Source organism: Mytilus californianus, unplaced genomic scaffold, assembly GCF_021869535.1.
Source record: "Mytilus californianus isolate M0D057914Y unplaced genomic scaffold, xbMytCali1.0.p SCAF_1, whole genome shotgun sequence".
Lineage (NCBI taxonomy): Eukaryota > Metazoa > Mollusca > Bivalvia > Mytilida > Mytilidae > Mytilus > Mytilus californianus.
In genome coordinates, this window is record NW_026262581.1 from 105,424,460 (window position 1) to 105,441,292 (window position 16,833).

Below are 16,833 nucleotides of genomic sequence, written 5' to 3' on the forward strand. Positions count from 1 at the left end.
TTCTTTTATTAATTGTTTGTATCGCTTGTAGGTTTAAAGCCACAAACAAAAACCCCCAAAGATCGTTTTTTGAGTTAAAATGCAAAATTTTGGTCGACTGTTGGGATTTGTGACTTTTCAAGGCCACAGTGCTTTTGTTATAATGTTGTATTGCTTTTAACGTACTATAATATGAACCTAGAAAACATAATAAATGATTTGTTTAAACTTCTCTTTATTTGTAAAACATTCGAGCCAATGCGATAATAAGCTGGCAAGATATCTTCACTTAAATTGCGAGTACATCAATACATATTTTCATAGCTTATGATGTTGATGATTTGTAATTCCATCCTCCCAGTTTAATTATCCGAAGGCAACGTGTGATACATGAACGTTGCTCCCTGAAAGAAAGAGAAAAGATAATTGGCTACAAAAGGGAAGTAAACAAGGTTAAGTACTGTAATAGTTACTTTTCGAAAGTTGAAATAGGAAAACAGACCATTTAAGATTAAATTGAATGGTTATAATAATAATATGTGAGCAAAACTTTATAAAAATAAAAATTGAATGCTCCTAGGACAAAATTATGAAGTTTTATATATGTAATACTGTTAATATATCTGTCTTATTAGTTTTCGGTAGCCGATATATCCTTTGAAGGAAATCTAATGCAAACCTGAAGGAAGAGAAATGATAAAAACGCAAAAAAGACAAGGAAAAAAATATTACTCAAACAATATACAGAGACCTAATGATTGAGTAATGCAGAGACAAGCAAAAACAAGAGGCGAACTCATGTGCACCGGAAGGGTAAGGATTGAGTAATACAGAGACAAGCAAAAACAAGTGGCGAATGCTGGTGCTCCGGAAGGGTAACGATTGAGTATTACAGAGTCAAGCAAAAACAAGAGGTGAATGCAGGTGCTCCGAAAGGGTCACGATTGAGTAATTTAGAGACGAGCAAAAACAAGAGGTGAATGCAGGTGCCCCGGAAAGGTAACGAATGAGTAATACAAAATAAACATTATCTGATACGGTTCTGTTCATCATTGTTATTCAATTGAAAGGTTAAGGGATTATAACAACAACACAATCTTTAATTAACCTCGCCACATATTCAAGTTCCTGTTATAAGTTATGAACCTGATAATTTTCTTTTGGTTATTTCTTCATGTTATTTTGTCACGTACACAATCTGGTGTTTATGACAGATATCTGATATACTTCGTTTAAATTATTCACTACTTTTCTAGGTTTGGAGCGATAAATAGAGCTTCATATATTGTATGGACTCATGATGTATTCGTGAAGATGTACTATATAAGTTTTCCTCCATAATCTAGATAAAAGGTTTATATACAAACATGAGCCCTAAAAGATGCACCGTAACAGTTGTCCAATCATGATCTAGATAAATAGTTTCTGTATAAACCTTGGCCGTGTTGATGTACAGTAGCTGTTTTCCCTTCATGATCTAAATAAATGGTTTATTTACAAACCCGACACTTGTATATAAAAATAGCGCTTGCTCAATTTAGTGCATCCGAAGCGCCTTTCTTGATCTACCTTCATCAGGAACGCTCAAACTGAAATATTTGAGAGCCAGGGACGTGTAAATACGTAGAAACGTTTCGAGCAATATCATCAAAAAGGACATAAAAAGAACAGCCTTATTCATGTCAGGTCAACTTTGCCTGAGAGAGTTGGAACCGTAGTTTCTCAATTATTTAATTAATTTCTCAGTAGGAAATTTTAGAACGTAAATCAGGGGCGGATCCAGGATTTTAGGTTAGGGGGGGGGGGGGGGGGTAAAATTATTGAAATATTCTTTATTAAGCTGAGGACAACCCATGCTTTGCAAATTTTAGAGGGGGGGGGGGGGGGGGGGGGCTGTAAATGAACAGACGTAGTTTTTTCGCCATGATCTCAGTAAATGGTTTCTAAACTAAACTGAGCCTTGTAGATGTGCAGTTGCAGTTTTCCAACCATAATCCAGATAAATGCTTTCTATACAAACCTGGATATAACATAAAGGGAGATGTGGTATAATGAAACAGCTATCAAACAGAGACCAAATGACGTAGATGCTAGCAACTATAGGTCGCCGTACGGCCGTAAACAATGAGCAAAACATATACCGCATAGCAAGCTATAAAAGACCTCTACATTATAAAACGTAAAACAATTTGAATGAGAAAATTAACGGCCTGATTAACTACAAAACAACAAACGAAAAACAAATACGATATACAGTAACAGCCGACAACCACTAAATTACAGGCTCCTGACTTAGAACAGGCAGATAATGTAGCGGGGCTAGACATGTGTGCGGGCGCCCAACCATCCCCTTACCTTAGCCTTGTAGATGTACACTATCAGTTTATTCCTTCATAATCTAGATTAATGGTTTCTATACACACCTGAGCCTTGAAGATGTAAAGTAGCAGCTTATCAACCATGATTTAGATTAATCATTTCTATACGAACCTGAACCTTGTAGATGCACAGTAGCTGTTTTTCCGCCATGATCTAAATTAATGGTTTCTGTATGTATGATGTTGCCGTTTTGTTTGATCACCAATTGATGTTCGCCGAGAAATACTCTTGTATGAATAGAGGTAGAACCATTAAAAGTATGAGACTCATTAGTTCTGAATCTTTGATGAAATAATTCCATCCACTTTGTGCCAGCGGCGTTTGGCTAAAAAATAAAGGAGTACTTTATTTTTAAAAATGCATTATGAGTGTAGTTGTCATAATCTGAATGCATCTATTATAAACTTAATACATTGAGAATGATTATTTTTTTTTCATACGGTTGATATATATCAATACTTGGTAATATAACATATAATACTATCTATTATAACTTACCGTAACATTATTTCCTGTTGCTAAAGCGATCGTTTTGTCAAAGACAGCACCATCCCAAAATCCCCAAAGGAGTACTCCTTCAACTGCAGGATGACTGAAGTACAATGTCATAACATCATCTAGCGCTGTAGCTTTATCAACGGCATTAGAGTCTAAAATACTTAGTTCTGTTATCCACATCGGAAATCCATTTTCTGCAATTTTATCTAATCTATACTAAAGAATAAATAAACAGTTCATTTAAAAAAAGGATCAACAGATACAAAAGACAACGAAAAATCTTAAGTTGTAGATTAACCGAAAAAATTATCACAAAAACGAAAAACGACGAAAAAGACAATCAGACAATCTACACAACACTACATAGAAAATGAAAGACAGAGCATTACGATCCCCAGCAAACCAGGGTTGATCTCAGGTACACTGTAAGTGCAAACAGATCCTGCTCCACAGTTGACACCCGTCGTGTTTCTCATTGAAAGAACAAATTCGGTGGTATCACAATCAAGGAAAGGAGAACGGGACTATGACTACGACTATTGGAACATATCCGAGGTCACCTGTCAATAACGATCAACCAAATCATGATAGCTTCCGTAAAAATTCGAAGTGATGACTTCAACTTTGTAACAAGAAACATTTTGTTCAATAGCTTTCAAGTAAACAGCAACCCTCTATCAAGGAAATCATGACAGTAAACGCAACTGGGGGATATATATTCCACACGAAGGCGCTGCAGGAATGCCACTACACAAAAATGGAAAATTCACGATTGGATATCTGAAATCATCTCCTTTTACGAAAAGTTGTGTTCTCAACTGACCATCATTGTAATTCCTAGATGTAAGTAACGATATGAGGCAGCCTTAACTGTATCTGTGGTATCCTTTATTTCAAATTCGATGGGATATATGCATGTTACATAGTCACCAGTTTTTGATTTCTTTAGTGAGATAACATCATCTATATAACGGTTTAAGTTGAAGGATAATGACAGCTTCTTTTTTTCTTCCTGAGAAGCTCTTTCATATGAATACAAGAAGAAGAGGACCACAGTTTGTTCCCATAGGAATACCAATAGAATTCCTTCAAATGTAATAAATATGTTGATAATAAAAAATGATTTATCACAAGGTGATCTAAAAAAATATTTTTTCTCATCAAAAACAGGCATATTCGTTTAATTTGATTATTCTTAGCTAATATGTAACTAACCAGGAAAGCAAATTTCTACAGTATATAAAGCAATGACAAAAAACTACAATTTAGAAAATACCAACTTCCGTACCTTCTCTTCGATTGTATTTCTTGTTTCCACGTCTGTCTTTTTGACGATGCACATATTTGAAAGTCTGGGTCTTTCTCTTTCAAAAAAAATAAAAACTCAAAGGTTCGTCGAAAAAGATATTTCGTTTTTCCTCCTGTGCTGACATGAAGTATCATTGATGCGGTCGTTGTCTCTAATTTTAATGTTCTTAAAATATTATAATCGATCTCATTCTCATGTTTCTATCAAAAGCCGAAATGCGCAGATTTGTCAGATCATTATGCTATATATGTCTTGTTATTATTTGTGTTGTTGTGTTATTGTTTTATAGCGTATACAATAACATCTTTCATTCATAGATATGTATTACCTTGAGAACATCCATATCAAGATGACTAGTTTTAAAATGACTTTGAACTCCCATTCCGTATATTGGAACACCACTGTCTTTGAATCTTCTTCCCTGACTTTTGTAAGCCTGTTAAAACAAATCACAAAGTTTACTGAAATAAATTGAAGCTGATCCATTTGTTCTACTTTTTAACTCTTTATATTTAGAAAATACACATTACAGTAAAACGTTTACTAACGTATTAAACAAAACCTTTAAAATAATGGCTTGCAGAATTTGGTTTTCCTCTCGACCAATGTATTAACTTTTATTTCATTTAAATCACTGTTCATTAAATTTATCTATGACATATTGCGGGTCCGAGGTGAAATGTATATATTTTTCATATCCCTTTTGTGAAAGATTTGCATACCATATTACAGAAATATTTGTGAATATCAGTTTAAAAAGTTTACAAACTACAAGAAAATAACGTTCAGTATCAAGACAGCCATATTCATTATAACTCTACAAACCGTTGTATAAAGATTAGAATTCACAACGCCAAAGTCATTCAGAAACAGCTTAACACTTGGTTCTAATGAATGTATCCAGTTGAACATTTCCATGGTGATATTTAAATGTCCTGTTTTTTGTTCAAAATAATCTCCGTGTAAATTTTCGTTGTTCACATCCCAATGTTCCAATCTGTAATTATATGATATGTCTTTGAAATGGATAAATGAATTTTCTGTTGACCTTCACCCATTAAAACTTTTATTAAATAGTTTAGAATTTTTCACAACCCTTACACACCAAACCGCAGGATGACCGTAGAAGTGTTAGTAATAATAAGCATCATCCTCCTGCTATTCATGCCGAACCCTCAGTGCGATTAAAAGGTAGCACATACCAATGTCAGGCTCGAGACAAAACCGATGATTATGCCAGATCGACGAAAATGGCATCTTTTAACAAAGAGCTTAAATATCTAGTGAGTTAAGACACTTTTCCAGACACAATCGCAGAAGTTTGAAAGTGGTCATTCCGAGAGATTTTCAAGATAAGCTTGATGGAATAGTTCTGAGTAATGGAACATATAATATTCCTCTGTTCGTAATATCGACATAATTGGAAAAATATCTCGCCTATCATGTCGTATGAAATGAATAAACTGCATTAGTCAGTTGATGAATCAGTTGCTAAAGAATCGGTTGGATTGAAGTTCTTTGTGAATTCTTTAAATTTGATTGATTGATTGTTACAGTAGTTTGATGAACTTCCGGTAGGAAAATATTTCATGCATATTCCGGAGAAATAAAAAACTAAAATCGACAGTAGTTTTTTTTATATTTTGAAGTCTTCACTCTTTTCAATGCAATCACCTTTCTATCTGTTAAAAACGTATTTCAAACATTTGATAGCATTTAAATATCTCAGGCAAAATGTTTTGAATAAGTGCAAAAGGTCAACTAAAACATCATACATAGTTTACATAGTGAATTATTGCTCAGTCTCTCATCCAGTAATTTGCTGTGATGAGAAAGTCTATGATAAAAAGTATCAACTTACAGTCCATTTGTATGAGATATCATGCCATTAACTCTTGTGTGCATTTGTTGTAATAACTCAGTAGATGACATACCATCTAACCAGCTTGGAGAATGACCAGTAGTGCCCCAAAACATGTTATGGCCCCTTACTTTCATACTATAAATAAACCAATTGTTGCTATAAAAGTAAACAGAAGCGCAGAGTATCCGTTTCTTTTCAAGTAGTCTGTTCCAATAACGCAGTAGTTTGATCACTATTGTCGAATTGCTATCACTATATAACTATTAAAAGTAATTGGAACATGAGTTACGATAGTTTTGAACAGTATCAACAACATATGGTAACTAAATATATGGGAGAACACTTCATAAGTTTGATTAACTTGTGTTGAAATTTCTCAGCTCCAACTCGGAAATTAGAAATGTCAAGTTAGAACTGAGAATTGTCAAGTTGGAACTGAAAAATGTCAGTTGGAATTGAGGAATGTCACGTTTGGTGTGAAAATGTCAAGTTTGAAATGAGAAATGTAAACTTGGAACTTAGAAATGTCAACTTGAGACTAAAAAAAGTGTTATTTTAACAACAGCGTGTCCCTACCGGTATTTCATAGTTACTTCTTTTTCGTGCCGTGGAAATAAAAAGGAAAGAATGTTTAAAGAATATAGCACAAGTGTCGACAAAAAAAATGGAGATATTTAAAAATTATGTTTGTTAGAACAAATAACCTGTCTAACATTCAAACAATATGTAGGTGTCGATATTTGCGCTCTTAATTACCTAGGTGTTTTCTTCATGTCCAGACGATTTTGTCAATTTTCACCAAAATCTCTATTTTGACCTTTTTGGCGTATAACATACTTTATAAGAAAACCTAGACAAGAATAGGTTCTACAAATATATTCCACCTTCTCACATGTTTATGCATCAACGTGAAACATTTTCTTCTTGAAATAAAAGACATGAGTTAAACTTTCATGAGATCAATAAACATTAAAGAAATTCAGTTTAGAAATGATCTACGTTTTTGTTCATCCTTTGCTTTCAAATGTTACAGTTTGAGCGTTCCTGATGAAAGTAAATCATATATTTGAAGATAAAAGGGAACATATGTGTCCATGTGGCAGGCTATCGGTACAGGACCCACATGTCCGTTTGGAAGCACAAGGATTACAGTCGAAATTATATTGATATTTTCTCTTCATTCTTCTAAAAGCGCCCATGGGAGAGATTTGTGTTGAGTGCTTTGAAACATTTTTAGATAATTCATTTTTTTTAACATAAAAGAATATTAAAATAGTAACATATTTGTTGAAAATGACGCGTCACATGAATCTAAGAATACATTGATTATTTCAAGTTGATTGTTTAGTCATTGCTTAATCGAAATTTGTTTTGTTAATAATATTACTATAGATTCTAATGATACAAACAAATAGTGTTATAAAACTAACAAATGATAAATTTAACATTCATGTGATGAGCCAATTGAAAATTAAATTTACCCATGTGCCTTCAACACTTTGACAGCATCAACACCTTTGGCATAATTAATGTGATTCTGGAATATTAAAAATTGGTATTTCAAAAATTGTAATGATATTTCCCACAACATGCGTATGCATATATTGTCCTTTCACATGCTTTCAAATTGTTATACTAGTACATGGTAATGATCGATACAGAATTTTACTGAAGTTAGCAAATTTTGATGTAGAAATGCAATTAATTTGTGGGACTTTGCTATTTCTTATCACTTACTTGAACATTCAGTTTTATTTTTAGTTATATAATATTGCCTTTACCGTGTATAATCCTTAAGAAATATACGAAATTTTCACAATCTTTAGCTTGAAATCAAACTCGACGACCTTTGGTTCATATGTATTACATTTTAGCAAAATGTATAAAAATTCCATCATTTTGTGTTTGTACTCCATTCTTTATTATATGTGATACATATCAATTAATTCTAACATGGGGAACACGAAAAGTTTGAAGGAGCTGACGATAACTGTTTCGGTTTTTAGTAAGGTTCAATATTCTTATTATGTTTTCTTTCTATTTTTTGTTGAAATGGCTGCCATATTTTTGCGGTCCCTTTTTTTTTACAAACAAAAACCCCAAAATTTCTGGTACACTTTGAAAACCCTTGATCCACTTTAAATAATTGCATATGTAGGCATGCTTTTCAAGTACAAGGCCAAATAAAAGATAATTCTAAAAATAAAAAAATAAACATGTTATCAAGAAAAACAACATAGATTGATTGATGCTTACTTTTGTCCATTCCATAAGCCTCCACTTCAATGCATTTTCTGTGACGGCCCATTCAAAGTTGTTATACACGAAGTCCTGGTAAGCTTTATATGTACTATCTGTGACATATGGTGCTTTTATGGCTGTTCCAAAAGCAAACTTACTCTTTGTCTGTTTTATCTTTCAAAAGAAGAAAAAAGCTTGATTAATTTTTCGTGAGACAGTACTAGAAATATTAAGTTTATTTTTCTAGACGAATTATAAAACTTTTTCTTAAAGAACTTGTGTACTGTAAGTTTGAAAGGATAGTATTTATCTCACAGACCTTTACATATTTTATGGCAAACGTTTGAGTGATTTTTTTTTTAAAAAGTTGACATATTTCGCTAAAATCATTGCTGAATATTGGAAGATTTTGAAGAGTCATAAATAAATAATACCTGGACAGTTAGACCATTGGTGCTTGATGGTTGACTGATTGCAAGGCTTTATTATGAAAATAAAAAGAGAACATATAAACGTATTCGTATTTGTTTCATAATTTACTGGTACTACTGACAATAGCGATCTTCTTTTAACTCATTGACATGGGTAAAATTTCTATCTTTTATGCACGTCAGTGAATTCAGTCAGCAATCCTTTATAAAGAGTAATTTATATGTCTTGTTGTAACTTCTTATAATAATAATAATAATAATAATAATAATAATAATAATACAAATATACATGTATTATGAGGTGTATGCTCTTCTATATTTTTAATTTTATGGTGTACTTATTGAATTATCGTTCTCTCAATTTTAGGCCAGTTTGTGCACTAAAATTTTAAAAAGACGCACACCACCTATTCTTGGCCTTCATCTCTTTCTATTTAAATTTTTTCAATATCAAGCATTTAGGGAGGGGTGGTGTCTATATACTGTTATTTACACAGACCGTACTGTTTACCGGAACATTGGATTTACCAAATCAGGTTCTTCGTATCTGAGAAATAGTCAAATAATCAATACTAGTATATGCCCTCCTTTTTAGATAAATTCATACAATTTTGTATTTTTCAAAATTATTAGTCAAAAATGTTTCCATTAGACAATTAGGATTTCCGATAATTTTATGCAGAGGTTTTCTATTTAAGTATTCTAAAACATCGTCTTTTATTATAGAGTGTAATTTTCCAGATAAAAAATTTTCTTCATTGAATTGATTACTAAAGTTATGATGTTTACCTTATGTTTAGCGATCCCTTTCGAAGGTTATTTATTCTTTGGTTTGCTTTAGTTTTCCAGTTAGGGTCATGTTCAATGTATTGGCAGCTTGAATAATCGAGGAGATAATTCACTGAAGGGTTGTCCACTTGGGTGGAGATTTGTATACGCGAAGTTCCTGTAACATGTGTAAATAAATAGTGATACATAAATGAATTCACATTTATTTGTAGACTGGATTTATCTCCTATCCCTTGTTGTTTTAATCATTCGTCTAGTCATTTTCATTCCATGTTAATAATAACGGTAAAATTAAGTATACACGTCGAATGGATATAATTAACAAATGCTGGATGTGATATGTTGCACTTTAAATAAATTTAGTAGTTAGTATTTCATTTTTTGTCAAACAGAAAAGCACAATTAGTCCTATACAATATTTAATCAAACCGTAAAATATCTTCATTGGACTCATTTGTATGACGATACAGAACCAGATCTACATAAATTACCCCTTTAGTATAATGTTTTACACCTCCTAACTACTGTCAGATAATATGATTTTAGCAAAAATAATGTAGATCATGCGAGACATTACCTGCAGGAATAAATATATCTCCACCGATTTCTGTCCATCCATATTGTGGCTGAACATATTTGTTTAAACCAATAACACTATGGTGAAGTCTTCCTTTAATATAAGATTTCATTATGTTTAAGGTCAAATTAAGATATATCATGCATATATAGGATGATAAAAGACAGTTGACTTGCACTACATACAGTAATGCTAACATGGAGTCTATAGTCTTAGTTTTGATGATCAAATATACTGTGGATTCATTATTATTCGTTGGATACCAATTTTCGTGGGTTTCGTGGGTACAGGTGAACCACGAATTTAAATGTTCAACGAATAGCAAATGTTCTATAGGCTTTATATGCAGAGTTTGGCAAAACCACGAAATCAAATATCCACGTAAATGCAAGTTTTCCACAATCCACGAAAATTGATACCCACGAAAATTAATGAAACCACAGTATATAACATACAAGTATACATGTTTTAGTTGTAAATTAAAAAAAAAAAAAAAAAAAAACAGATGTGGCATGATTGCCAATTACACAATGCTACTCAAAAGATCAAAGGGCAAAGATGTTAACAGCTACAGATAACTCAACATCCTTCAATAAGTACTGTAATACCTTGTTGAAGATATGGCAATTTCATAATTTTTGTGGATACACGTGTAGGTCTTTAGGCCCTAATTTATTGATAATTTACAAGATTGCTTATATGTAGACAATAAGTCTTTTTTTTAAAAGAAAACAAAAATTCAAATACAAAAAAATCAAGCTTTATTTATGCTAAACAGATGGTACACATACATCTGTACAATTTCAAAATCATTGATTTAAAATGTTAAAGGAAAATCCGAAATCACGACATCAAAAGATGCAAATACAGATTCAGTCGGCAAATCACTAATAACGACGGTGCGAACAACTTTCCTTTTACAGGAGCGAAATAAATATTTGCAAATACATGATTTTATTCATAAATCTAAGTGGATTTTTAAATTCACTATACATATGAGGAGATGTGGTGTGATTGCCAATGAGTCAACTATCCACAAGAGTTAAATGAAGTAGTAATAAGCAATCATAGGCCCCCATAAGGCCTTCAACAATGAGAAAAATCCATACCATATAGTCGGCTATACACGAAAAATGTGAAACAATTCAAAAGAGAAAACTAACGGCCTAATTTATAACAAATTATTTACGAAAAACAAATATGGCAGGCATGAACCAACGACAACCACTGTACTTCAGGCTCATGACTTGGGACAGGCACACAGACCATATGAGTATTTTGACATACATGTATGATTGATAAAATGGGAAGAATAATCATTACTAATCTTGGCTAGTCATACCATATCAGTGTATAGACAATAGTAGCATAATCTTTTGTGTATCCTACCCAGATGAAGGTAGTCAACTTTGGAGTGCTGTGATTTGGGATGTATGATATTCTTTTTCAGCACTTCATAAAAACAATGCCATTTATCGTTCTGTGTAATTCTAATACTAGTAGATTACTTACATCAGGAAAAAACCAGAAAAAATATGACCAGATAAAAACAAATAAAAGGATAAATTTTAAACTTATTTGTTTTGTTAACTGTATTGATGCAAATGGTTGAAACATACATTTATTTAAAAATTGCACAATGGAATTTTTGGCGCACGATGCAAATTGAGAACTGTTAAATATATTTAAAATGCAATGCTTGAAACAAACAATTACTACAAATTTGTACAATGATATTTTAGCCCCACGCTGCAAACTTGTATTTTGGACAATACGAGATCAAGTACATGCTAAATGGCAAAATTACAAATACAAATGTAATACATTTTGACTAAACGTGCGTAGAAATCACACTCATCATTTCTACACTAACCGACATTTTACCGTGTGGCAAATTTAAAAGCTTGATGTATGCCCTTCATTTAATTTTTTTCCACCCTACAAATGGTTAAAACATAAATATATTTAAAAATTGCACAATGGAATTTTATGCCCACACTGCAAATTGAGAAATGTTAAATATATTGATGCAAATGCTTGAAACAAACATTTACTACAAATTTGTACAATGGTATTTTAGTTCCACGATGCAAATTGAGAAATGAATATCGCCATCGAAGTCCGGCAAATTTGTATTTTGGACAATAAGAAATCAAATAACGGCTAAATGGCAAAATTACAAATAATACATTTTGAAATGAAAACTTACCGTGCGTAGAAATTGCACTCATCATTTTAACACTAACCGACATTTTACCGTGTGGCAAATTTAAAAGCTTGATGTATGCCCTGCATTTTAAATTTTTTCCACCCTGCACATTGAAGAACTGTGTCAATCCTGATTGAATTCTATGTCTGTAACGTAAACAATTAGCAATTATATGATTATTTAATATATTGCTTTTGTCGAACAGACATTAAATCTAACAACAGTGTAACTGTTGCTTTATTAATTGTATCCAATTTTGCAATTATATACTTAATCTATAGAACGAAAGCTTCAATGTAGCATATTTTTTGCTGTGACACAATTAAAAATGGTCAGCAAGGCATATGTGTATAGTTCTATCAATTCAACAAATACCTTGGTGAAGTTAACCGTAAGAAATTGGAGATAAATTAACTTGTTTTGTATTATCAAAAGGCATGCAAGTTTAAAATATAAATCAAGATTTTTATTTTCAGATCACTTTGACATATTGTAAACTTTGTTCATTATCTACCATTTTTTGGACCTTATTGGACAGTAGTAGTCGTGGAAAGTAACAGCAGGCATCTCGTCATACAGCAGCACATCCAGTAAAGGTATAGCAAGTTCTTGTACAGAAAACGGCAAAAGTTATAAAAAATGATTTCCATTTGATCAGAGATTAACATGTCTTTCTCATAAGTTTACCTGTTTGTAACTTTCAGACTTCGATGACCATGGTAACTGGTATTTACTACTGATGCTTGACAATCCTTGCACACCCAAGGAGAAATGTTATGTGGATGCTCAAAATCAGAATTTTGCAACAAATCTGCTGCCAAGAGACTGCTAATAGTCAAGAATATTAGGAACACGCTGTACTTGGAGATCAGCATGGTCGCCAGGTTTAAAGTAATTGATGTATGTTTTGAATCCAGAGGCGTGGGCTTTTAAAATGATTCTCAAGTTCTCGTGCCTTCATAATAAATGAGATATTTATAGAGCGACTTAAAAATAAATTAAAAGTCTTGTCACAAATTTATAAAACACAATCATAATAAAACACGAATGCCTTAAAGATTATGACAAATGCTTGTTAATTTTACATATTGTGACACCTCAATTAATTTCATCAATAACCTAGATCAATTATTGGCACTGGTCGTACACTCATAATTTTAATGTTGTAAATGTCCCGTAGACATGCAAGTAGATATGGTTCCAAATCTCTTAGGACAAATTGACCTTAAATGGTATTTGCTATGCATTTAATATTCCTTTTGGTAAAGGTAAAGTAATCCCATCAATAGTTTTGCCAGTCATCATGATTTGATTGACCTATATGGAATATCTGAATCACAGATGACCACGGATATGTTTCTATTGTGGTAGCCACAATTCCATCATCCTCTCTTATTCGATTGTGACATAACCGAATGCGACATATAACAAATTTTGCCTTACCACGACGGTATCCAGTACTGAAGCGGGGTCTGCTTCCCCTGGTGCCCCTGGGATCACATTCAATTTTTGGGGTGGGGTTCGTGTTGTTCTACTTTAATATTTCTGTGCAGTGTTTTGTAGACTGTTGTTTGATTTTTTTGTCGTTTTTTTGGTCATGACATTGTCTATAACTTTTAATTGTCCCTGTGGTACCTTCCGTTTTTCGTCATACACTAGTGGTTCCGCAAGTAGTTATACATCTTTGGCCTACATTTGTTTTTGGTTTTGAGGGACCCTGATGAAAGTAAATCGGAAAATGCGCTTCGAACGCAACAAATGTATAGTGCTTGTTGTGGATGTTTCTTTACGGTTTGGATAGTTAGATGTCGTTTATATTAACTTTTATGACTTAGGTATAATTAAGCAAAAATGACAGCGGGGAGTGTATGTGCCTAAACATGTATAATCGCACAAGATCTTGTGTCTATAACAAACCAGGCTATCTTGACAATGCTGTTCATTATGTTAATGTTTTTCATCTTTGTTGGAAAAGTCAATTTCTGATGGTTAGTGTGATGTGTTGTACTGTCCTATATTTTTAGTAACTAATGTTATATCTTAAATAACTAGGGATGTCAACGAGTACTCGGGTACTCAAGTATCGCTCGATAGAACCGAGTATCGAATACTAAATTGATACTCGACAAGTCGGTTTCCTGTTTGAACACTGTCTTCTTCAATTCAATAAACTCAATTTCTTGAGATCGCATCAGTGATTTCTAATCATCATACTTTTGTAAATGTATTTTCTTAACAATCTCAAATGTTATTGTTTGATCTGGTTTGACTTTGTAGTGATTTATATTCAATATGTATTAATTTAAATATTGATAAGATTATTGTTTATTTAATTAATACATGTAGTTTATGAACAATTCATTATGATATATAATTCCTTGGACTGTGGCATAGTACCAGATATTTTAAAAAAAAAATTTGTAGATATTATCTGAGCGAGTAATCCAGTATCGCTCGGTAAAACCATCAAGTACTCGATTATAAATTCTTCTTCAACGATTTTTAAAATCCCTATAAATCTTTCGAGTAATTAACATCGATAAACTACCGTTGCCTGATATTCATATATCATTTTTCACAAATGCAACTACAAAATATTTGTAAGAAGTCCTTTCTTTTAAGTTGACATTATATAAATGGTGTTTTTTTCAAGATGATTATCAATGTTACGATAATTTTCATCTCAAATAAAGAAAAATGCTATATACGATTGAACATTGTAGTGTATTGTCATTTTGTTTTAATATTGAGAACTGCAACAAAGTTTACCGTTTTCATGCCAAAAAAAAAAAATCAAATCAAAAGTGAAAAATAAAATTAGAAGTAAGCAATACTCGTTTCAAAAATTCATTTAATTAATTAACAAATTACAAACTAAAAAAATTTAGACTTCGAGGATCATGGTAGATGGTACTTACAAGTGATGCTTGACAATCTTGTCTATCGAAAGGAGCAATGCTAAATAAATGCCCAAAATTTGCGATATATCACTTGTCAAGAGAATGTTAACATTTAAGAATAGTACAAACACACTATAGATAAAGATACTCATGCCGGTCACGTTATAATATATTTAACCTTATTCTAAATATCTCAGATAAGGCCTTCACTATGTTGCACAAGTTCGCTTGACTCGATAATACAAATTAAATATTTGATAAAAATATATATAAAAAAACAAGAATGTGTTCATAGTACTCGCAATATCATTTTCTATGTTCAGTGGACCGTAAAATTGGGGTAAAAACTCAAATTTGGCATTAAAATTAAAAAATCATATCATAGGGAACATGTGTACTAAGTATCAAGTTGATTGGACTTCAACTTCATCAAAAACTAAATTGACCAAAAACTTTAACCTGAAGCGGGAACTATCATTTTCTATGTTCAGTGGACCGTGAAATTTGGGGTCAAAACTCTAATTTGGCATCAACATTAGAAAGATCATATCATAGAAAACATGTGTACTAAGTTTCTAGTTGATTGGACTTCAACTTCATCAAAAACTACCTTGACCAAAAACTTTAACCAAAAACTTTAACCTGAAGCGGGACAGACGGACGGACGAACGAACGGACGAACGAACGGACACACAGACCGAAAAACATAATGCCCCTAGGTAGGGCATAATTATGAAAACTATTGTCCAAAATTTGATAAAAAACACAAGTCTACAGGATTTAGATATGGAAATAAGGAGATGTTTCATGATTGCTAATAAGACAACTATCCCCCTTTTTGCTAGAACATTGTTTTTGTCCATTTACTACTTTTTGGTTTGACCAGATCTTTAACGTTTGGATAAATATTGTCAAATAGTTTGGCCTCGAGCATCACTGAAGAGACATTTATTGTTAAAATGAGCATCACATGCAGTAAAATTTGCACCGTTAATGTTATTTCATTCCATATTTGTACGCTTACATCGCTCCTTTTGTTATTTCTTCACTTTTATCATAAAAATTTAGACTTTGCAAACATTTGTATAATGTGTTTACTTTAGACAAGACATGATCTAATTAGGGAAAAGGGATGGGGTTTGCACAGGTAAAAAAGGTGTAACCCGAACATATAATGTGTCTGTACAAAGTGAGACTATCTGGACCATGCACTGGTTATTGTTTGCCTTCGTGTATACGTTTTTTTTCTCGGAGGAGTAAGTTGTTGGTGTTTTATTGTTCAATATTTTTGTAATTCTTATATTTGTTTACCTATAAAACTTAGTTAACAGGTGTTATATGCCATTATTGTTTTTGCACCTTCTTGTTTAGTGTATCCTTTTTGAAGCTATATCAGTGATTATTTGTCTGGAGCCGTTCATACTAACATCTCATCATCATTGGCAAACTTAGCCATCCTGTTTTGTTCATCTTGATTTAAATATTAGAAGATTCTGTCCTTGGATATTTCTAAAAATACGTTCTGTATTTCAATTTCATTTATTTTATCGTCTACTTGAACTAATCTGCTAATCTTAAAGGGAAAATTAGGATTAAGGACATACTGTGAAACAGAAAATATTCTGATTTCTCATATTAAATGTAAACTGTAGGATAA

The 16,833-nt window shown here is 32.3% G+C and overlaps 1 protein-coding gene across 1 annotated transcript; it reads right to left on the minus strand.

The window, feature by feature from the left end:
- Window positions 1-236: 236 nt before the first annotated feature.
- LOC127738566 (anti-sigma-I factor RsgI6-like) lies at window positions 237-16,632 on the minus strand. The gene is made up of 10 exons (XM_052249860.1): window positions 16,604-16,632; window positions 8,705-8,750; window positions 8,286-8,444; window positions 7,511-7,566; window positions 6,027-6,164; window positions 4,991-5,162; window positions 4,494-4,601; window positions 2,857-3,072; window positions 2,470-2,683; window positions 237-383 (listed from the first exon to the last, which is right to left on the minus strand). The coding sequence occupies exons 1-10, from the start codon at window positions 16,630-16,632 to the stop codon at window positions 346-348; spliced, it is 1,176 nt and encodes a 391-aa protein (XP_052105820.1). The 3' UTR covers window positions 237-345.
- Between the last annotated feature and the right edge of the window lie 201 nt (window positions 16,633-16,833).

Excerpts from the sequence above, each read along its gene's own strand:
- LOC127738566 (XM_052249860.1), bottom strand. The coding sequence starts at position 16,632 with ATGGCTAAGTTTGCCAATGATGATGAGAT. Across the intron at positions 3,073-4,493 it reads TTGATATGGATGTTCTCAAG|TATAGATTAGATAAAATTGC; the intron begins GTAATACATATC and ends TTTATTCTTTAG. Across the intron at positions 2,684-2,856 it reads CAACAGGAAATAATGTTACG|CCAAACGCCGCTGGCACAAA; the intron begins GTAAGTTATAAT and ends TTTATTTTTTAG.